This window comes from Saccostrea echinata, unplaced genomic scaffold, assembly GCF_033153115.1.
Source record: "Saccostrea echinata isolate AGI-Se365-2 ecotype Australia unplaced genomic scaffold, CSIRO_AGI_Sech_v1 ptg000054l, whole genome shotgun sequence".
In the NCBI taxonomy this organism is placed as follows: Eukaryota; Metazoa; Mollusca; class Bivalvia; order Ostreida; family Ostreidae; genus Saccostrea; species Saccostrea echinata.
The window spans coordinates 62,869,503-62,894,826 of record NW_026889803.1 but is presented as its reverse complement, the minus strand read 5'-3'; the positions used below and the strand labels follow the sequence as shown (position 1 = coordinate 62,894,826).

At 34.7% G+C, this 25,324-nt stretch overlaps 1 protein-coding gene across 1 annotated transcript; it reads right to left on the bottom strand.

Annotated features, from left to right (window-relative positions):
* Positions 1–3,747: 3,747 nt before the first annotated feature.
* On the bottom strand, positions 3,748–19,672 carry LOC133172098 (uncharacterized). Its single transcript, XM_061306907.1, has 3 exons — positions 19,461–19,672; positions 5,328–5,440; positions 3,748–5,114 (listed from the first exon to the last, which is right to left on the bottom strand). Exons 1-3 carry the CDS (start codon positions 19,670–19,672, stop codon positions 3,748–3,750), a joined length of 1,692 nt encoding a protein of 563 aa, XP_061162891.1.
* Positions 19,673–25,324: the final 5,652 nt, after the last annotated feature.

Sequence of the window (25,324 nt, the reverse complement as noted above, 5' to 3'; positions counted from 1 at the left end):
CTATGTACAGTATTGAATATTCACTAAAGCAACTATGCACAACATTGAACACTCACTGAACCTTACTATGTACAGTATTTAACACTCACTGGACCAGCTATGTACAGTATTGACCGTTCAGTGAACCTTAATATGTACAGTACTGAATATTCAATGAATCAAACTTCAACCTTTTTGTGTTTCCTTAACGACAAGAGCAAATTTTTACAGTATTGAAGAATGATATGACAGTTGTTAATTGAAACTACATTATTCGAAACGTTACTCAATATATACCTTTTGGAATTATGACAAGTTAATGATTTACACAGTGTTGAACACTTACCTGAATTTTATCATCCCGTTTTTAGCTCACCTGAGACGAAGGCCTTAGTGAGCTATTCTGATCAAAATTTGTCCCTTGTCTGTCGTTGTTGTCGTCATCGTAAACTTTTTACAATTTCATCTTCTGCAAAACAACTGGTCCACTTTCAACCTAAGTTGGCAAAGAGTATTCTTGGGAAAAGGGGATTCAAATTTGTACGAATGAAGGGCCACGACCTTCTTGCAAGGGGAAATAATTCAGAAATAGTGAAAATTGGGTGGAGTCATTTAAAAATCTGCATCTCAAGAACCACTGGACCAGAAAAGATGAAACTTTTAGTAAAGCTTTATGACACAGTGTAGATTCAAGCTTATTCAAATAATGACCGACCCCGGGTGTAGGGTGGGACTACAATGGGCGATCAAACTTTTGCATATGATATATAGAAAAAAATATGCCAATGAAGAACAAGAAGGCCGTGGTTACTCAGGTAAGTGTTTTGGCCAATGGGCCTCTCATATACATATAGGGATGAGAGTTTCATGAGTTTTGGTTCAGTTAGGTGATTGAATACCAGTATTATCTGAGCGTAATGGCTCCGTTCAATCATTCTTATAGAAGATTATATTATTTTCTGTCATTACGTCCATTCTCAGACTTCGCATTTTCACAAATTTTTAGTTCACCTCAACGAAGTTGGGGAGCTTATGTTATATCCTCGGCGTCCCAGGGTAATGTTTTCGAAGCAGATTTCTAAGTATTTCATCAGAGTTGCATGGATGATGGATGTTTCATTGTACTGGTCAGGTTTCAGATGCTGCGTTTTAACCAATAGTTTCCATAAGAAGACCACGTTAATGTTTTAGAGCAGGTTTGTTTTTGGAGCACGTCTCACTCCCAAATACTTAAGCCCTACCTGGACCAAACTTGCATGTATGATGCATCCAGGGAAACACAACCAGACTTGCTCTGGATTCTGGTTCTTACTTACATTTTTCCGGATGAGTAACCAGGTCAAAGTTTTTAAAGTAGGTTCATTTCCAAGTAACTATATATAAGACTTTGGTAGGTAAACTTGCATGGATGATGCATCTAGGGATTCACGCTACCAGACTTGCTTCGGTTGCTGGATCTGACTTACATTTTCTGGATGAATAATCAAGTTAAAGTTTTGAATGAGGATTATTCCAATGTAAGTGAACATATCTAGTTATATCTGGACCAAACCTGCATGTATGAAGCATTTAGAAATGCATATTACCATATTTGCTTCGGATGCTGGATGTGACCTACATTTTCCGGATGAGTGACCATACATATTAAAGTTTTTGCAGCAGGCCCATTCCCATGTAGCTTTAAGTTTTGTGTTGACTAAACTTGCCTGAATGATGCACCTAGTGATGAACACTAGCAGCCTTGCTTTCAGTTTCTTTATTTCGCGTACATTTTCCTAGATTAACAGATTAAAGGTTTTGGAACAGTTCCTATTCCGAATGACTATAATCCATATGGTGATTAATTTGCATGGATGATGCATCTAGCTTTAGAAATGCACACAATCAGCTTAGGATGCTGGAACTGACCTACATTTTCGGGATGAGTGACCAGGTTTTAAGAGGAGGTTCATTCCCAATTAATATTTTCCCTACCTCGACAAACTTGCATGGCTGATTCATTTTGGGATTAATAATTCGGATGTGGATCAGACCTACATTTTCTGGATTAGTGACTAGGTTAAACTTTTTTGAAGAGGTCATACCCAAGTTACTATAAACCTTATGATGAATAAATTTGCTTGGATGACATATCTCAGGATGCACACTACCAGCCTTGATTTCAATGCTGAATCTGACATTTTTCGGATGGTTGAACTGAAAAAAAGTCTTTGGAGCAAATATGTTAACAAGAAACTAAGAATCTTTCACAGGCCAGACAGATAAATGTTGCTTCTAGAGATCCACGCCAGCAGAACATTCATTTAGTTTGTTTGTTTGTTTGTTCTTTAACGTCCCTCTCGAAAATTTTTCACTCATATGGAGACGCCAACACTTGCCGGTGGAGCTGCAAATTTTGACCTATGCTCGGCACTCAGGGCCACTGAGCAGTGAGGGATCTTTTTCGTGCCAGCACCTAATGCGACACGGGACCTCGGTTTATACGGTCTCATCCGAAGGACCCGTCTCCGCGTCCCACAGTGGGATTCAAACACGCGACGTAAGGATCAACTCCTTACTCCGCGACTCTAGAGCACACGCTCTACCACTGCGCCACGCGGGCGACTTCATTTAGTTTGAGATTTTGCTAAAAGGTAACCCGTGTTGAGGTGAGCTACATTTTATTTGATTGCCTATGTTTCTTTTTAACTGTAACTTTAGCACTTCCTTCTTTTGTTTGGCAATATGCGTATTTAACACTAAAAGTAATTGAGAGGTTCATCTTAATGAAAATAATTTTTTAGAAGGACATTTGATCAATTGTTTCCAATAATGGTTATGCACGGGGGCTAATTTTTGCTCCCTCAATGCGGAGTGCAAGTTATTTTTCTGAGAATTATGTAGAATTGCAAGATGCTCAAGTCAGCATACAACTATAGTTTAGGACAAAATTCAAAATACTGTAGATTCCTAAATGTAAGCGAGGAATTCATTGTCAACTCGCAACAAAGTTGGAGGGGATATAGTAACGCACTTGTGTAACTGTGTGGGTTAGTGAATTTTTGCGTAACGGAAGTAAAAATTTAAATGGGGTTGGATGTTACTTACTGGATTGGAAATAAAAGGAATATGCTCTCTTCTGAGAGGATGCTCTGCTTTGTATTGCCCTTGTTATCGCAATTTTTGCGAGAAACACCACTAGCGAAATAAAATTATTAGCTTTTAATCCTATTTTGCTGAAATACAGGTAAATACACTAAATCAGCAGGTGAACTTGTAAATTCATGTTCTCGTGGTTTGAGGTCTACTTGAGTCCTTTCGTGATATAAAGTACCGTACACAGTGAAAATTTCCCCAACTTTTATTTTCATCCCTTTCACACATGTCACAAGTGCGTGAATTTAAAGTAAACAGCATCATCTCTTTATCATAACTGTGCCTGGAATTTAAACGGGAAAAATTGTTCCCAAGTTTGAAAGAGCGACAATAACCCTGTATACAGCACTCGCGTAAAGTAGGAAATCTATAGTAATCATGTCAACATGTAACATAACCATTATAATATATATTCCTTTGAAAAGAGCAAATTGTGCCAAGATATGGGATATTTTTAAGATGCAACTTAGTCTTGTCAACATGCAATTTTAATGAAGTTGACGTCAATATCCTGCAACTTACTGACATGCAACCTATTTGTGTTGACTTGCAACTTATGTGCAACTTAAACAAAAGACATGAAAATGCATTTATTCATGTTAAAATGTTTTAATGAGACTAAATAATGTAGTATCATGATACATTGTATTTCAAGGAAGAAGAAACTTTTCTTTGAAAGGATCTCCATTTAGATCGGGCTCGGGAAAACGAAGCAGTCCTTCCAGATCCTGTAGGACTTTGACAATCATAGGACAAGGTAGAACCAAATGAAAAAGTTCTCAAGGAGTACGGGGTGCATGTAAACGATCCGACTTCAAAGGAATCAGTACTAGTAATAGCCCCTCTGTTTACTTTAAAGAATAGAGGTGAAAAGCTAGCATTGCTGGATAGATATGTAGAGTGTTGATCAACTGATGATGGTGTGGAAATGATGAATACAGACGAGCTATCTGATACCGTACTGGTAGAAAGACGCAGTGATGGTACCATAAGGCCTCTGCGCCGAGAGAACAAACTGGAGGTCGAAGAAGATTCAAAACTGTCAATGGATGCTCGCTGAGACTTTTCGGAAGTCATTGTATGTTGTTGTAATTTTGTGCTGCTAATTCCTAAGAGTTCGCTAGATTTAGGGTTGCCGTTTTCTTGTAGCGAATTCATGATAGTACTCACCCCAGACTCTATCATCTCTGGTATCAAAATAACCCCATGTCGCACCTGTCCATGAAGATTGATCTGGTTAGATTTACCGAATATTCTTTTAAAGAAGAAGCAAATGCGTTTCCTCTTATCACTTTGGAGAATACCTTCCTCGAATGGAAATAGGACAAATGTAGCGAGCATGAGATGCAGCTCCACTCTGTATAAATGAGATATGTTATCTCTTGAAATCAAAGATATAATCTTTAAGGCACATATTGGACCCCAGCTGACCATTATTCCCACGACTATTCCTAGAACTGAGCGCTGTATGTTGCTGGTGGTTTTATTTCCATTGCTGACCCTAGTGTGTGGGAGTCTTCCAGTGAATGATGGCAAAACAGATAACGAGGTTGCCTGAGAAGGCATCACAATACTGTGCATTTGTACTCTAGAGGCAGACTGATTCACATGAACGATAATTTTGAAATAAATGCACATACAAATAAACAGTGGTAAAATATAGCAGAGAAAAATGTTACCCCACTTGTAAAACGATACACTGGAATGTATCAAGTGTATGTATTCGTAGCAAGAGTCCAAAGAAATAAACAAGTTCTTTTCTGTTTCATTCTTTAAGACATTGTCTAAGATGTTGTCCTTAGACATAAATAGTTCAGGTGTTTGCAGCAATACCCAGAGAAAAATTGAACCAAGAACTTCTAAGCTGTATACGGCGACGACAAAGCGTTTGCTTACTAACTTTGAAGCATCCCCTTTGCAGAGACACACGCGTAGTCTGACAATGGCCAAAACCGTGACTGTGGCTGGAATAGTTCCGAGTAACATCTCATTGGTTACCTCTGTAATGGAATGAAACCAGTATTAAGATTACAGTAAGGTTACAATAACCATGAAGTTACAAATACAGTAACAAACAGTATATACTATAGAACAACATTAACATCATTACCTTTAATGTGGCATTGAGAAGCGTGCACCTCCTGGTGAGTGGAACATCCAAGCAGTTCTTTGTTGTTTAAAAGGCAACAAATGACAAAAATAAAAAGATGCACCAATTTGATGGTCTGGGTCAATTCCACCACACTCATGGACCCTTTCCCGGACAACAGGCTGATTAGATAAAAGCATGCCATAATTATTCCCACGGTTACCAAACCGATAGCCACTGCAGCACAGTACATTTTTAAATGTATTTTGTTCAACAGTCCTCAGACAACAGTTACTTTGTAACTAAAGCTTATTTCAGAAGATGACTTTTATAACTAACATTTTCAGCTTCTTAAGGAATCGACCAATCATTTTTAAGATATTCTGTGTTGTTAATTGTGAATGAAATCTGTTGACTGTTAGCCCAGTAAACAATTCATGATACGCTAAGAGATATTACGTACATTTTTAGCTATTTAATAATCCAATTGATACATTTTATTCTGATTGACACGAAATCTGTTGACAAGAAGCATTGTGAAAATATAAACATATTTTCTAACATCAATCTAAAAAAAACATAATTCCTGCATTGCAAATATTATACATAAGTAGCTAATGTATTTATATTGCCTGTTTTATTTTGAAATAAATAGGATAATTAGAGTTTGGGGTGGAAGTGAGAGCATTTTAAATGTAACGATAGGTATCATAGATATACATATAACAGATGTTTAATAAAAAAAATGAGGGGATAGAGCAATTGTGTGAAACGATGGGATAGAGCAAATATATGAAACGATGTGATAGAACAAAAGTGTGAAATGATGGGATAGAACAAAAATGTGAAACGATGGGATAGAACAAAAATGTGAAGCGATGGGATAGAGCAAAAGTGTGAGACTATGGAATAGAACAAAAGTGTTAAACGATGGGATAGAACAAAAATGTGAAGTGATGGGATAGAACAAAAATGTGAAGTGATGGGATAGAGCAAAAGTGTGAAGCGATGGGATAGAACAAAAATGTGAAGCGATGGAATAGAACAAAAATGTGAAGCGATGGGATAGAACAAAAATGTGAAGCGATGAGATAGAACAAAAATGTGAAGCGATGGGATAGAGCAAAAGTGTGAAACGATGGGATAGAGCAGAAGTGTGAAACGATGGGATAGAACAAAAGTGTTAAACGATGGGATAGAACAAAATTGTGAAACGATGGGATAGAACAAAAGTGTGAAACGATGGGATAGAGCAAAAGTGTTAAACGATGGGATAGAACAAAAGTGTTAAACGTTGGGATAGAGCAAAAGTGTGAAACGATGGGATAGAACAAAAGTGTGAAACGATGGGATAAAACAAAAGCGTGGAACGATGTGATAGAACAAAAGTGTGAAACGATGGGATAGAACAAAAGTGTGAAACGATGTGATAGAACAAAAGTGTGAAACGATGGGATAGAACAAAAGTGTTAAACGATGGGATAGAACAAAAGTATTAAACGATGGGATAGAACAAAAGTGTGAAACGATGGGATAGAACAAAAGTGTTAAACGATGGGATAGAACAAAAGTGTTAAACGATGGGATAAAACAAAAGCGTGGAACGATGTGATAGAACAAAAGCGTGAAACGATGGGATAGAACAAAAGTGTGAAACGATGTGATAGAACAAAAGTGTGAAACGATGTGATAGAACAAAAGTGTGAAACGATGGGATAGAACAAAAATGTGAAACGATGGGATAGAGCAAAAATGTCAATCACACGCTACTGTGCATGCTTTACCTGCTTCTCAGTAAATCATGTGCCAGGTTTGTGCCCTGCCATCTACTGGTACTGAGTAGTCGATGAAGGATAAAATAAGGGTATAAACACTGGTTTAGTACGATGGAAAGAACAAAAGTGTGAATGAAATGTGAAGATAACGAGCAGTATTCAATCTCGAAAGTCCAATGACACTATACAAATTTGGAGCAGAGCAAACACGGACCTCAAAATTTAGAGGTGGGATCAGGTGCCATGGAGAATTGAGCATCCCTTGCCGACCGGTCATATCCGCCGTGTGCTCCTTGTCATGAATATTCTCTACATATTTAAACTCCTAGCTTGAAAAGCAGAGGGTGTATAGTGGTGGGGTCGTCCGCTCTTCCTTACGTCTTTCTATACGTCCGTCCGTATGTCCGTAACAGATGGGGGTGACCAGTCTCTTATCCGCAACTCCTTCTAAACTCCTTCTGAACCACTGAATAAAATTTAATCAGATCAGTCTTTCACGGAACCTTATTGCGTATTTTCATTGTGCACGACCCATTTTATTTTTCAATCGGGCAGACCTTACACACAGCGTTTTCTTTACATCAAAGACTGCCTCTACATGTATGATCGTAGCTGTTTTGAGGTTTGCCTAGGAAAATTTGTTAAAAGGAAAATAGTAATTTCTAAATCCGATATAGACAAAGTGGCGTTGCATCCAATACTAGTAAAAAAAATCTGTTTTAAAATTCGAATGTTTAGTACAATGTTTCGAATGTTTAATAGTACAATGTAACAAAAAGAGGCAATCGTCTTCTACTTCATCTTTAGAGCAAAAATTACTTAATCTATCTTCTCATACTTCTCCTTAATATCTCCCAGTTTCAACTCTAATTAGTAAAAATCCACATCTAAATTAAGCAAGAAGAAATCTTTGAAATTTTGGAATATTTATTAAAAGATAGTTTTCAGTGTTAAAATGTGTTTTAAAATCGTTTTTTATAATTCATAGATTTTATTTGTGCTTTCACATATATATAGAGAGAGATAGAGAGAGAGAAAGAGAGACTGTACGTAGATTAATTAACAATCAGTACATACTTTCATCTCTACTTTTTTTAATGTGTTTTAAAATCTTTATACAAACGTAAATTAGGTAGTAGTTTTTTCTTTAGTCATTCACTCTCATAATCTAAAAGGATTTTTTGTTCAAATTCAACAATATCTGTGTTGATTTTGAACACTGTCAATGGATATTTTAGGGGGGTATACTATCAACACCCTTATCAAAGTCAGGTAAATTCCTGAAGCATGCGTTAAAATCGTCACATATACAAATATTGCATCAGTATCATATTGCATGTAGGTGTGAGAAAAAGGATGACGCATCACGACCCCAAGGAGAGCTCTCAGGTGGGAAATAGCAAGAAAATACAACAAATGTGAAGTCTGTTAGTTTGTTTGTGAACTCCTAAAATTCCATCCACTGAATTGTCTAGTATGTCTGCTTTATATTCCATATTTAAACGCTCTTTGATCAATAACCCCATCAGACCCTTTTGGTCCTTTCACGTGTACGTTAGATCGACTAAGCCATTTCCATTTATACCCGGCTATGTCCAAGTTATCTTTGTTCTTTGTTTGATAGATGTGTTTCGTTGTTAGATACAATATCACAATCTATATACATGTATTTTACAATTTCTGATCTGAGTTCATGATTTTTTTTATTTAAGTCCAACGATGCCCTATACGTATTGTTTCGGCGAGTCGGGGGGATTCCTAAACCGAACTTTCATCTCTCATGCATGATTTGCTGATCATGCACGTGTGTTTCTGATAATGTGACCATTTGCTGTTATTCTATATAGTCTTTACCATTTAGAATTTCATTGAGGATAGTTCTTGCATTTAATTCAATCAGTCTTTCTGTGTGGGATTTACTTGAAAATTGAGAAAATTGAGCTGCGGCATTCCCCAAGTCTACGTTTTGTCCCAAGCACTCGAATTTTCTCATCAACCGCAGCAAAACTGATTTTCACCAAACTCTTTTCTACTGTTTAACCAAGAGACTGCAACAACATGGGTACTATTATCAGGATGAGCGACTATTTCTTGGGCGACTGCAAGTAGATCTGCGTTGGGTTCAATCTTAATATTTGTTGCTATAAATGTAACATTTGAGTCCTCGAGAGGGTTACGGGTATTTACAAAACCACACACATAATCGTACGTCGAATGTTCCCTCCTATTCCTAATCCCAACCAGTTCTAGTCGTCCACAATGGAATCAATGGTCTGTGAAAGTGCGTCAATTTGTGTTTTATGGAAAACTTAAGATCAATATACAATGTAACTCTTCATGCATGGCTTTGGATTTCTCATCAATACTTCCTTTTTAAAGTTACATAGTGAGTCAGTATCGTGTGTTTCTTTTAAAATAATTGCATCATAAAGCTAAAGATTTATGAGAAATATGAATAAGGCGAAGTTTTGAGATTTCAACTGCACGGTAAAAGCAAGAAAAGACTGCAAAATGTAAGTGCCGAAAAAAGAGAAGTTGTATCTATGACGTGGTTGCTATATGTCAACAATGTCAAGGTCATGTATCTTTTATTTTCAGCGTGAAACTTGTAAACAACATTGAATTGGAGCAATCAAAAGTGAGGAATAAGATCTGTTCATCTTTTTGAAGATTATATCAAAATAAACGGTCATTCGACATTTATATCTATGGAACTGACACCATGGTAACTTCTTCAACTTTTCTGCGCATGCGTACCTTAAAGAGGAAGAAGTGAAGCAATATTTTCGTGTTGGGGCAAACTAAAATTATTTTTACTGATATTTTTCTCCATAAAAGTAGATTTTTTTAGGTTCTGAAACCTGTAATTTTCTGAAACCTAATACTTTCAAGAATTGAATAAAATTTGCATGTGTCTTGCGAAAATTCTACTTTGTCAATTTTCCCGTTTTTCCGTCACGGTGTCTCTTTAAACAAGAGGAACATGGGCCACATCGCTCACCTGAGCATATAGGAGTTCAGTATTTTAAAAGTGGTATCAACCTACTTCTAAGGGGAGGGGGGATTATTTGAACAAACTTGAATCTACACTAACTCAGGATGCTTCCATATTTCTTTGACAAACCATGGCTTAAGAAGATTTTTAAATTTTTTTTCCTACAAGTTTTATCTTCTATTGTGTCAACACCCTACCCCAGGGGACATAATCTGCTGTTCTTGAGATTTACAAAGATCATTTTCCAATATATATCTGGCCCTACCCTACTCCTGGGGCCATGATTTGAAGAAACTTGAATCTACACTACCTAAGGATGCTTCCATATAAATATGACCAATCATGGCTTTACTGTTTTTGAGAAGATTTTTAAATATTTTTCCTATGTACATGTATATCTATGTGAACCTTTGATCATCCATTGTAACCCCACCTACTCCTGGGGGTCATGATTTGAACAAATCTTAAATCATGGTTTGAACAAACTTGGATCTACACTAGATGAGAATGTTTCCACATAAGTTTCATCTTTCCTGGGCCAGTGGTTCTGGAGAAGAGGATTTTAAAAGATTTTTCCATTGTGGCCCCACGTACCTACCCCGGGGGTCATGATTTTAACAAACTTGAATCTACCCTACTTGAAGATGCTTCCAGATACGTTTCATCTTTCCTGGCCCAGTGGTTCTGGAGAAGAAGATTTTAAAAGATTTTTCCTATGTATTCCTATGTAATACTTTGATCATCCATTGTGGCCCCCCGGGGTCATGGTTTGAATAAATTTGAATCTTCACTACATGAGAATGTTTCAACATAAGTTTCATCTTTCCTGGCCCAGTGGTTCTGGAGAAGAGGATTTTTTAAGATTTTTCCTATGTATTCTTATTTAAGACCATATTGGCCCTGCCCTATCCCCAGGGGTCATGATTTGAACAAATTTGAATCTACACTACCTAAAAATATTTCCATATAAGTTTCATCTTTCCTGGCCCAGTGGTTCTTGAGAAAAAGATTTTTAAAACATGCCACCAAATTCTCACTATTTCTTAATTATCTCCCCTTGAAAGAGTGCGTGGACCTTCATTTGAGTAAACTTGAATCCCTCTCACCCAAGGATGCTTTGTTGCAAGTTTGGTCAAAATTTGCCCAGTGGTTCTGGAGAAGAAGATGAAATTGTGAAACGTTAACAACGACGACAAACAACGGACAAATTTTGATCAGAAAAGCTGACTTGAGCCTTCGGCTCAGGTGAGCTGAAAACCAATCCAGAGATGTACATGCCTGTATTTAGGGCACAGTGTGGCTTGTGACTAGTAGATATACATTGTGTTCAACTTTTTTTTTTGTCAACCGCTTTCGCTTAAAGAGAGGGATATGAATATGGGTCTGTCCATCCGTTATGTGCACAATACCAACGGCTATGTGCAGCGCGCTTGCACATATAACTCGTGTAAAACAATCGTGAAATTATTATATACAACCTTTTATTTTCTGCTTATAATTTATTTGAAAATATTATATGAATTGTATATAAATTAATGTGTTATTAGCTCAAATTTGTATCTCTTTATAGAGGGAATAAATGATGAATGAATGTATGTCTTGGGCAGGGATGGGATCATTTAAAAAGGAAATTAATTAATTAAATTACACTTAATTGCCCAAAACCTTCAATTAAATTACCATTACAAATATTTTGAAATGTAATGAATTATTTTACAATATTACTTTGCAAATGTAATTAATTCAATTACAAATTACATTTTAAGAAACATATTCATATTAGATTCATATACAACATTTTTTTTTTTACATTTACGTTTTTTAATTGTTCATGAATTTTCAAATATCATGTCCCCTTACCTACATCTATCAGGTTTGAAGGTTTTTCCTGCCACATTGGAAAAAGAAACTTTCCACAGAGGCATATTTGACAGATATAGATAGCTACTGTTAATTCATTTCTGATACGAAATTTGATGTCTTTTTTATGGCTTTCTGAAATATTTATGTTTTACAGTGGATGTATTTTGTCTTGATATTTCCTTTTATGAGCATTCTAAGCTATTACAAAATGCTGGTATTTGACAAATTGTGTGTCAAACTACCATAAAAGCAAAGTCTACATGTATGTGTGACAATAAATATGTAATTTATGTGATAAAAACACTCTAGGTGACGAATTCCATTATGTAATGGAGTGTACATTTTTTCCCTCATTACGTATGAAACTTATTGATAAGAAATATTTTTTCTAATGTAAATACGTATAAATTTGAGAACTTTATGTTCATCACAGATGAAGACTCATTGATGAAGCTGTCTTTGTTTGTTAAAATGATATTGGCATGTTTTCAGTAATAATCTTCTTTTTTTTATACATGCTATGTGGTAACGCACTTTGAAAAAAAAAAATCAAAGTGCGTTAAATTTTGGACAAAATCAACGCACTTTGAATTTTTTTTTTTTTTTTTTTTTTTTTTTGCGTTAAGAGTGTTCATCAACATTCTTACCATGGAGACACTTAATGCACTCTGAAAAAATACGTATAAAACAAAAATTCTGGATTAGATTTTGGTAATAGACAGCATTAATTTGTTATATTTCTTCCGAAAAACTGATGAATTGATCTACCCTCATCGAGAAAGAGGAGAAGACAGGTACAAAGTCCCTCAGACCAACTCTCTATCTTTCCTACACAAATATATGTATTTACATAACTGGTATGACATTGATATTATTTCTCTCAATAAATTTGAGTTAACGTAAAATAGATGAAAAGATTGAGATAAGCTTTCCTGAAAAAAAAAAAATACGCACCCTATTATATTAAAGAAGAGAGCCGCATAACCTTCATTCAAAATGTATCCACAATGATTCCTCAGAAAAAATGCATTTACGTGGTAATTAAAACATGCTATTTGACATGTCTAGCGTTTTTATGATATCAAATTACAGATTTAGAAGTAATCTGACTGCATAACTTTTTTGAGAAAAAAGTTATTAGTGAACGAGGTAAAAAATTCAGTCGAGTGAGTAATGTGGCTAAGGTTTATTTTCTTACCATCAAATAAATGAGTCAACCATTGTTTCATATATGTTCATAATAGATAGATAGATGAATATGATAGAAAAATAGATGAGAGAGAGAGAGAGAATTTTCATGGTATTGAGAAATCATAATTACTCCCTTTTCCCTAAGAAAAATGCGATGCTTTAAGTCACTTATCGACACCTACATCTACCAAACTTATTAGAAACTGGATAAATTTTAAAAAGAGAGAAGAGAGAGAAAAGAAATGAAATTGTGCTATTAAACAACCATTCCTTCATTATTTCTAAGACCCATTTCCCTTTTATAACAGTTACGAGAACCTTTGGAAACAAGACAACTCCTAAAAATCTTTAAAACTTCTATATCTCAGTTCCTGAAGTGACTTCATCACCGAAAAGTTATCCAACCAGGTTCACATAATTATTTATCATACCTAAAATTTGCAAGAATAATATTGACCAAGCCGTGCACTTTTTTTTTCTCAAAGTGCGTTAATATTGTCGATATTAACGCACTTTGAAAAGAATTTTTTTTTCAAAGTGCGTTAACGTTGTCCCAAAATTAACGCACTTTGAAATTTTTTTTCAAAGTGCGTTGTAACAATGCTACTCTTCCTTACTTGACCTGATATTCTGTATATATGTAAATGTGTTAATATTAATGTACCTCATGTACCATTGTATGGTTTGAGAATAATAAACAAACAAACCTACCTATTAAAGTTCAGTGTCAGTATGTACATCACCTTAGGGCACTAATTAGCACCTGTTGATCACTTCTAACACAAGCTTTAAACAAACACCATGGCAAATAAGGGATTAGAAGTCATTGGACTAGGTATTTTAACTGTCAATTCATCAACAACTTAATCAAAATTATTGAATTTTATTAGTAAATTAAAAACAGAGAGATTATTTTGATTTAAAAGTTTTAAAGAAAATTCATAAGGGGAAACAGCAATTCACTAAAAACGGGAAATATGTAAATTCTTTTTTTTTTAAAATAATTATCAAAATATTTTGTTCATTTGTTCAAAAGTTCAGCTAAGCTTTCTTGAAAAATGTGGGGGGGGGGGGGTGGGGGTGGGCGGGGGTTAGCTATTTTTCATTCATTAAACATCAGTGTAATTGAAAAGAAATCGTGCATTACATGTCTTTTCTCGAAATTAATTTATTACAATTACATGTGATTGAAAATTTGGCCAATTACACATTACTTTCAATTACATCGAAATTTGTAATTAATTACCGTCAATTACCATTACACATTACCATTACTCCATCCCTTGTCTTGGATAATAAAGATCACTAATAAAAGTTTCATCGGATTATCCAATAATAATTAAAAAAAAAAAAAAACATGGATTATGACAAATGAAGATCACACTATATTACTTAGAGTATTTGATTTTTATCCAAATCCTTCATTAAAAAAACCTCTAAAGAAGAAAAATGTAAGGAAAATAATATACAATTATGTACTCTTTCGGTGGTGAATATGGTTTGTTATTCACCATAAAAATATCAATATTGACCGAGGCGAAATTTCATATTACAAGTTTTAACTTCCATGTTTTCCTTTCGCTATGTGTAAGACATCTAAATATTTAGAAAATATATGTAATCCTGCGATAAGTTAATTGTCTAACATTTTTCCTGCTTAGATTCACAGCTGGCTCCGGCCGTTGCAAACCGTTTTTACAACGTTGTTTAAGGTGTTGATTGTGACGTCACAATGCAGCTGCACGCGCACTGACCCTCCGGTGAATACGGCTTCAAATCTAGTGAATATGTAGTGTTATGAACTGTTTGCGTTTGTATAGATTATATAGGGACTATAAATAGACTATATAATAAATGCTTTTAATTCATGCGCATTTCAGTCTCTACACTACTTTTGCTCCACTACTGCAGTTTTTTCTCTTCTACTTCAGCATGGAAGTTTAAAGATGTATATCTTGCTTATAACCCGGCCTTTTCTCAAATTTATTTAGGGAATGAAGCTTATTTTAACCTATGTTATACGATATAGCATAACTTGGGGCAGTTTACGCTTTATAAACCGCAAAGAGGTTTATGAAAAAGCGTAAAGTGCCCCAAGTTATGTTACATCGTATAACATAGGTTAAAATAAGTTTCATTCCTTATAATTTAATTCAGTGTGGACAATAAGACAATTTTTCCTCCAAAAATGGCTTCAAATTGAGCATATTTTAAAAGTAACGTCAAGCGGAGTAATACGTTTTTGACGTAACTCATTGTGACGTAGGCAACTTATGTTATACGATTTAACGAGGTTTGCTCCTGAGCTTTTGAGCAGATTTTTGTCTTAACCTATATTTAAAAAAATTCTGCATAATGTTTTAGTTCTTACAATAAATTTGAATTCTACAATACCAATTAAACGATATTCAGTTAAAACTCCATGATTAAGTTCCATACCAAAAGCATTAAGAGAGGAACTATATCTTGTGGCGGATGGATTTTTAGAAGAAAATGATCATTTTTTCTCTTTCGAAGTATTTGAAATATGTTAAGTTTGGATTCCTATTTTTCCATGCAGCCTGCACACAGTGTTATTCTGTGCCGTGAACTGTTTCATGCTGGTCCTAAATTATATATTGAATAAAATATCATGAATTTTATCATCATATTTAATAAATATAGCAAATATATTGCGAAAATACAGAAAAAAATAGCCCTAACTTTTGCTTAAAATTAGCACTATTTTAGTATTATCTAAAAATTAACATCACAGGCCCCCACTTTTTATTTTATTTTCTGAATATATAAGATATTTTTAACCATTCTACTTAAATTCAGTAAAATGTCATTACTTTCAAATGATTTTATTGCTTGTTAAAATTTTTAATGCCAGAAAAATGATATTTTTGAGTGCAAAAAGGTCAAATAATTAAACATGCGAAGTAATTTTAAAAAATTTTTGTTGTCACAAATTTTAATGTATCTATTCAAAATGAAATAAGGCTGTGTTTGTTCCCATAATTTATTTGAATAAAAAAATATTGGAAGGAAAACTTTAAAAATTGAATCATGTGTATGATATATTTACAGTGCAAAAAGGTCAAACTAAATGCCCTGTAGCGCCAAAAGAAGCGCATTGACTCCCATTTTTTGTTTTCATTTTTAATTAAGCTACGTGTGTAGATTCTAAAAATATACTTGATAAAAAATTCTCATTACTTTTGACGACAGGATCCAACCTCCTTAAACGAAATCTTTTATTCAATCAAATGACGTGTTACAATTAAAATTAAATTATTTATTATGACAATCATATTGTATTCATTGTTTGTATAACAAGGAGAGGATTTATTAAGTTGAAAGAACTTGTATCCAATCCTTTTATATGTATTATTACAATAAAATATGTTCAAATATATATATATATATATATATATATATATATATATATATATATATATATATATATATATATATATATATATATATATATATATATATATATATATATATATATATATATATATATATATATATATACGTTTGTTCTCTTTGTGCCCATATGATATGGGCCCTGAATTAGTAATTAAGCGTAGCATATATCTTATCTTATCTTTATGGATATATAATTACTGTAGATCACTAAATTTTCACGACACCTTATTTTTGCGAGATAGTCCGTGACTCATTATTAGCGAGACAAAATTTTCAAAAATTGTGGTTATTGCTCTATTTAATCTTTAGGAATAATATACGCGAGAATGAAATTTTCGTTAGCACACTGTCTCGCTTAATTGCGACAAAATAAATTTCTCGCGAATAAAAAGTGATTTACAGTATATATTATTCACACAAAATGAGGATAGGGCATGTGGATTTGTTTTTATTCTGTAAGGTATGTGACCCAAGACTTTTTCAATTCATGATTTATTGGCACCCATCCCATGCACCCTGCTGATAAATATTGCCTAACTCCTTAGTTCTCTATGAGCTTTTGCATTGAAAATTCACACAAAATGTCACCGACATGTGTATGACGTTATTTTGTGGCAAATATTGAAGATTTTGATTAAATCTATAATCACACCTCCAAGTGACTGATGTGGCAAAAGTTGACAGTTCAGAGCACATGTATTAACACCTCTTCTTCTTCTGACAATGGTCAGCTATTTTGTTGCGGATAATGATCTACACAAGGAAGATCCTACCCGCTGTGTGTTTACTAATGTGTAAATGTAAACATAGAGGATAGACTCGTGTGTATTAACCTATGGAGGTGTTAGTTAGGGGTTGATTGGCAAACCTTTTTTGTCAATGCATATGACGAAAGTTTGCAGGTGTACAGGAAAAATCCGATTTTAGAGAGACTCTTAGTCCCTGCAGGGGACAAAACAAGACGAGCCAACGGGTTGATCTCAGGAGGCTTAACGCATCAAGATCCAATACCTAGGGCTGATCCCTAAAAGCACAGACACACCAAACTCTCCGGGCTGATCCCAGAGAGCATAATGCCTGGGGCTGATCTTAGCAGACCACAAGACTCTGAGTTGATCCCAGAAGTATGCGATATATTACTAGCACTGCCTGGGGCTAATCCCAGCTGGTACCAGACAAATACTCTGAGCTGATCCTAGTTGTGCATATAATATGGCATAATGCAATGTACCAACTATATGACCTACGCATCTAGACAAAATGTACACCACACAAAGTAATCTTAGGGACAAAAATTCCCCATTTATGAACTCCAAATGAACGAAGTATTGAGTGATGCCCCCAAGAGTATGAATTTATGAATGAATGGTACAGTAGTGAGAGCAGTTCAAAAATTGAGACCATAAATATCCTTCTTACACTCTTTCTTGCTCTTTTCTTACGACTAATAATAACAAATAATGACCACCACATTGAATTTTTTTTAAGAAAATTCAACTACCCATAACATATTTTTCACTTATACCATCATATTGTTATTTGAAGAATGATTAGAACTAAACCTTGATTGAGTGTCTTCTCTTGTATACGTGGAAAAAATGATACAAATTACATGGAGACAATTAACTAAAATGAAAAAAAAAAATGTTTCAAATCCTTTTGAATAATTGGCTTTGGAAAAACTGAATATTCAATGAAAATAAATAGAACACTTACGGAACCTAACCTCAACATTTTTTGCATTTCACTGAATAACATAAGTTGTAAATTGAATTTACATGCATATTATGTCAATGTTAATGAATAAAAGTTCGCGATTTGCTCAAGATGTATTAAACACTTCCTTGAATTTTACCGGTCCATATTAGGTTCCGATAAGAAGAATAACATCTTTATAAGAGTTTTGGTTCTACGAAGTAATTAATGCAAAATCTGAAGATAACAATCAGTGATCGATCTCAAAAAATCTACAAACAATACTAATCTGTGAACAGGGCATAAAACACGGACCCCCGGAAATTCTAGAGGTGGGATCCGGTGCGTAGGAGGAGTAAGCATCCCCTGTTCATAGGTCACATCCGTCGCGAGCCCTATATGTATGTAAAACACGTCCGTCAAAATTCGACCCAATGATAGGTTATATATTTGGTAACAAGGTCATTATAACAACCATAGAATTTACGAAATGTTGACTTTGAAATCCTTGTAACATCAACTTATCTGTCAGTAGCCTGCCTCGGCATGAATAAAAATTGATCGTACTCAGAGCATGCTCCTGATCTAGTATGAATAAACACTATATGCATGTAATAGCATAATATTACTACATAAATGATGATAATTGACGATTGTGTTTGTGATACAATTTATTTATTAGTTGGCCCCTATCGTCAATAGTCAGTAAAACAATACCAAATATGAAACAGATGTGGCAGACTCTATGGTGTCTTTTATTTCAAAGTCACTGGGATATATTGAGTCGATATATGAATGGAATAACTTTAGTTAATTATAAAACGTCGTCGATATAGCTAATTGTCGAGTTGATGGCCACACCGTGTCTTTTCTTGTCATATAGAAGTTTTTGAGTAAATTCTGCTTCGTAGGTATGTAAAAACAGGTCGGCTAATAAAGGAGCACAATTAGTGCCCTTCGAAATTCCAACAATTTGTTGGAAGACCTGGTCTCCGAAGACTCCATGTACATAAATGTTGTCAATTAGGAACTCCGGCATCCTTTTAATATCAACTTTAAGAGTACTTGTGTGTAGAATCAGTAGTGATTTTTATCAAAGTAATTTTGTTGACCAATTAAAAGAAACAAAATTTTCGACTTCCATTTTTATTGAAGAAGCAATTGTCTTTGATATCAAAAAGCCTTATTTTTAATTTATCGTGCGGAATGGTTGTATAAATGTAGAAAAGTCGTACAATTTGATGTTATTGACTTTTGGGGAAAAATGTGATTATAAATTTTCTTGAAGGTCTTTTTTTTGGAGAATCCACATGTGATTTACACCACTTCTAGAATGAGCTGTAGCACAGTGCGTCCTAAGTCTAGAATGAGCTGTAGCACAGTGCGTCCTAAGTCTAGAATGAGCTGTAGCACAGTGCGACCTAAGTCTAGAATGAGCTGTAGCACAGTGCGACCTAAGTCTAGAATGAGCTGTAGCACAGTGCGTCCTAAGTCTAGAATGCACTGTAGCACAGTGTGTCTAAAGTTTCTCATTTACAGCAGCTTTTATGTTTGTAAGGAGTAAAGATAGGGGCTTGGTAGAGCATTTGATCGACGCGGAAATTTATGTTTGTGAGGATTTTTTTTGAAGTTTAGGAATCCTGTATTGGTAGGGTAAATCGAACTCCATTTGGTTAATTAAAATATGAAAAGTATTAAACATTGAAATGTGATTTGGAAGAATTTCATCTTTAGAAAATGAGCTGTGAGAAAAAGATGAATTTCTAGAATTAAAACTTAATTATTCTAAACAACAGTTATAATAATGAGCCTAATAAGCAAAGACGGTATTGTTACAAGCCATGTCTGCTGAAACCATAACAAATAAATCCATTCTGACTAAGTGTTCAGGTCGCCCCTTCCGTATTTAGCCCAAAGTCTGGCATAATCTTAGAATTCATAACAGAAATGAAGTTCTGTCTTCAATTGAAAGATCGGGGCTCCCTGTATTTAAGACCTTTTAAGATGATTGCTTTCATGTCTTCATTTTTAACTACATTAACATCACAAGTAATGACGTGCCCAGCGGGACTGAGGTTGAAAGAAGAAGAAGAGCAAGAAAACTCAAGAGGATTTTGTTTGAAATGTTCAATATCCTGGAATTGTAAGGTTTGTTTATAAATGAAGTTCGGAAGCAACAGTTTGGGAATATATACCGCTATGTAGGAAATGCAGGGTGTAGACTACAATTTATAATATGTTGGAACGCAAGACTGAAACTTTTTACGAACAGAAATGTTACTAATGTTCACAGCATCTATTCCATGGTTGGCATTTGACACATTTATTGGTAAAATTTAAACTTTAATCTGTAAAATCTACACTTTATTCTGTAAATTTGACACATTTATTGGTAAAATTTACACTTTATTCTGTAAATTTGACACATTTATTGGTAAAATTTACACTTTATTCTGTGAATTTGACACATTTATTGGTAAAATTTACACTTTAATCTGTATTAATCGAACGGTCATATCATGGTGTTATACCATACCTATGATATATGAAAAGAAGCAAAACTGAGCTGTAAACAAGTGGTTGCATGAAAGGTTTTGTATATTTATATTGATATTAGCGATAGGCGTTTCTGCCCATGGACCTTTTATTTTTCACCAGCATATTGTCAAGAATATATTTTCAATCCAGTATACATGCATATTTCTTCAGTACTCCTATCTGATTTTGAAAGTTCTTTTAATTTTTAGCAGTAGCACTTTGCATGAGGTTATGGTTTCTATTATACTTTGTTTTGTTTCACATTTTGTTTTAATTAACAAATATACTCAAAGACATTGACCAATTTTATTGTCATGCCTTTATTTTATTTTTTTATTTTTTGATCTGTTAATTATTGCCTATCCCAATGTAGATTCCCTCGGTAGCAAACTAAAAACATGTAATTTAGATAAAACATTCTCAGAACGTCAGGGGTTATGAGTCCAGTGACCCTTGGACGCTGCCAAACCTCATTTGTTTTTTTGGGTCATCTTCTCTCATTGACAAGAGGCCCATGGGCCAAAACGCTCACCCGAGTCAACATGGCCCTGCTGTTCTTCATCAGCTGTTCTTCATATATTCATATGTAAAGCTTTGATCGCCTGTTTTAGCCACACATTACCCCCAGGTGTCATGTTTTGAATGAATTTGAATCTAAACTATCTGACGAGGCTTCTATATTCATATGACTAATCATGGCTTTGCTGTTCTTGAAAACAGAATTTTAAAGATGTCTGCCACACTACTCGGGGGGGGGGGGGGGGGAGTTCATGATTTGAACAAACTTGAATGTACACTACCTGGGGATGCTTCCTTATCAATATGACTAATCAAGGCTTTGTTGTTGAGAAGATATTTCCTATATATGTTCAATTGTAAAACTTTGATACCCCATTATGGCCCCGTCCTACTACTGGAGGATGACTTGAATAACTTTCATCTACAATACTTGGGGATGCTTCCATATCAATATTTACTAATCATGGCTTTGTTGTTCTTGAAAAGATTTTTGAAGATTTTTCCTATGTATTCCTATGTAAAACTTTGATCCCCATAGTGGCCCCGTCCTACAACTAGGGGTCATGATTTGAACAAATTGTAATTTACACAACCTGAGGTTGCTTCTATATCAATATACAGTAACTAATTGTGGCTTTGTTGTTGTTAGAAGAAGTTTTTAACAGATTTTTCCTATACATTCTTATGTAAAACTTTGATCCCCCATTGTGGCCCCACCATACCTCCAGGAGTCATGATTTGAACATATGTGAATCTACATTACCTGAGGATGCTTCCATGTCAATATGACTAATTGTGGCTTTGTTGTTCTTGAGAGGATTTTTAAAGATTTTTCCTATATATTCCTATGTAAAACTTTGATTCCCCATTGTGGCTCCACCCTACCCCTGGGGGTTGATTTGAACATACTGAATATAACTGTGGTTTTGTTGTTCTTTAGTTGAAGATTTTTAAAGATTTCCACACTATATCCCTATGTAAAACTTTGATCCCCCATTGCGGCCCCACCCTGCCCCCAGGGGTCATGATTTGAACAAGCTTGAATCTACACTATGTAATGAAGGTTTAACTTAAGTTTCAACTTTTCTGACTCAATGGTTCTTTAGAAAAAGATTTTTGAATGATGACACCAAATTTTCACCTATTCTTAATTTTCTCTCCTTGAAAGAGAGCGCGGTCCTTCATTTGAACAAACTTGAATTCCTTTTACCCAAGCATGCTTTATGGTAAGTTTAGTCGAATTGGACCAGTGGTTCTTGAGAAGAAGTCAAAAAAGTGAAAAGTTTACAGACGGAAAGACGGGCAGACGGACGCTAGACACTTGAGCTTTCAGCTCAGGTGAGATAAAAAGCGCAAATAAAATTTAAGCTTTCGTAAGTTGACATGAAAAGTAAAAAGAAAGTAAACAAACAGTTGACAGACCAATGCACGAGTAATAGGTTGTTTATCTCAAAAATGCTTAATGTGATTGGTCGAGAGATAAGAAAAGCTATCATGGTTTTCTATTTCCCCAAAAGACATCACTGCAGTCAGCTGAGTGACCCACGCCAGGAGTGGACTCCGGAACATTGACTTTGTGAGGATGGTTGACGCTGTGAAATATAAAGAATGCGCTGGATACATGTATTTTGGCATACTGAGAATTTTTACATGAATGAATAAAACAAATAACGTTATTCAGTTTTTTCTGTACTGTAATTTAGAGTTATAACAAATTGAGTTTATAGTGGTCTTTGATATGTTTGGTTGTTTGTCATTAAATTTTTTCTCCAAGCCATAACTATCTATTCGATTTAAGATTAGCAAATGGGCCATCAAAGAAAGTTTGACATCAATTAGATGGAAAAATAAAATTCAAGATGATGTAACGATTTAAATAATGTTTTTTTCTTTCCAGTAAATAATATCTAATGTTTGGAAAGAAGGAAAAATATCAACGTAAGAAAGGAACAACAATAAATATTTTGGTTGATAATTCATGACAAGCATTAAAATTTGCACATTAAATTCTCTGTTAGTGGTTTATTAAAAAAATTAATTCCGAGGATTGTCTTAACAGTAAGAAGTCTTTGACGCTTTGAAACTTTGCTCGCAAATTGAATATTTTGATTTACTATGACACTTTGTCACACTGATGCTTTGATTTACTATAACACTTCGACACTTTATTTTGATCCTCTGATTTCCTATGATATTTTGGCACTTTACTCTGATACTTAGATTTTTTATGAACTTTGATGTTTTTGTGATACTTTGATTTACTAGGAAACCTTAAACTTTAACCTATTTTAAGTTTATAATCAATAACAAATCCCAAACACCAAATCAGTGATTTTGTTGAAAAAAATGGAATAATAGAATTTATTTTGCATTTAAATAATGAAAAATTCCTTTAAAAGAATTTGAATAAATGAATGCAGCAACTTGAATTTCATTGTGCAATCCTTTGATTATGAGAAAAAAATTTGCGAAAACTGTGATATTTTGAATTACTATGACAAAAACTTGATTAAAATTAACATAACTGATTTAATTATAATTCACTATAACATTCATGCGTTTACAAAGTTAAAGTCAATATACATGTTTAAAGCTATTATACAAAATTGTCTTGAGCAAATGAAATAGTACGAATGATATCACCGACATAAATGTGAAATATCTATAAAATAGGTGCAAACTGTTTTAGTTCATTATACAAAGATTTTGCCAGATTTGACCATATAGGAATGTAGCACCAAAACAGAGAGAGAGAGAGGGGGGAGAGAGGGGTTTGGGGAATACCTGTACCGGTCTCCGTTAAATTAGCACAAGTTCTCTATGCACATGTATTTGTAATTGCTAATTTTTAGGTCACCTGAGTCACTCAGGTGACCTATTGCTATCCGTTCTCGTCCGTCGGCGTGCGTCGTGTGTTAACATTTGAAAATTTTTAGCTTCTTCTCTGAAACCGCTCAACCAATTTCAACCAAATCTGGTATACAGCATCTAACGGTGAAGGGGAACAAAAATTGTGAATTTCATGGTCTCTGCCCCCCTGGGGCCTGAGGGGTGGGGCTAAAACCACCAAAAATAATGCAATCTTTAAAAATCTTCTTCTTTACTCCTGGACATCAAGCAGTCAAACTGTTGGCATCATTGTAATAAGCATTGAGCCCTCTACCAAAATTGTGAAATTCATGGCCGCAGGGTGGGGCTATATAGATCATATAGTGAAAGTGCATTATTTCTTTGAAAATCTTCTTCTCTGCTCCTGGGTATTAAATAAAGTAACTAAGTACATAGTTATGAAGAGCAAGAGTGTCTCTTCCAAAATTGTAAAATTCATGGCCCCAGGGTCAGGGGTTCTGGTGTTAGGGCGGGGCTCTATTGATTATATAGTGAAAATGCATTAATTCTTTGAAAATCTTCTTCTGTGCTCCTGGGTATTAAATAAAGTAAGTAAGTACATAGTTATGATGAGCAAGAGTGCCTCTTCTAAAATTGTGAAATTCATGGCCCCAGGGTCAGGGGTTCTGGTGTTAGGGCGGGGCTCTATTGATTATATACTGAAAATGCATTAATTCTTTGAAAATCTTCTTCTGTGCTCCTGGGTATGAAATAAAGTAACTAAGTACATAGTTATGATGAGCAAGAGAGCCTCTTCCAAAGTTGTGAAATTCATGGCCCCAGGATCAGGGGTTCTGGCCCCAGGGTGGGGCTATATAGATCATATAGTGAAAGTGCATTATTTCTTTGAAAATCTTCTTCTGTGCTCCTGGGTATTAAATAAAGTAACTAAGTACATAGTAATGAAGAAAAAGAGTGCCTCTTCCGAAATTGTAAAATTCATGGCCCCAGGGTCAGGGGTTCTGGTGTAAGGGCGGGGCTCTATTGATTATATAGTGAAAATGCATTAATTCTTTGAAAATCTTCTTCTGTGCTCCTGGGTATTAAATAAAGTAACTAAGTACATAGTTATGAAGAGCAAGAGTGCCTCTTCCAAAATTGTAACATTCATGGCCCCAGGGTCAGGGGTTCTGGTGTTAGGGCGGGGCTCTATTGATTATATAGTGAAAATGCATTAATTCTTTGAAAATCTTCTTCTGTGCTCCTGGGTATGAAATAAAGTAACTAAGTACATAGTTA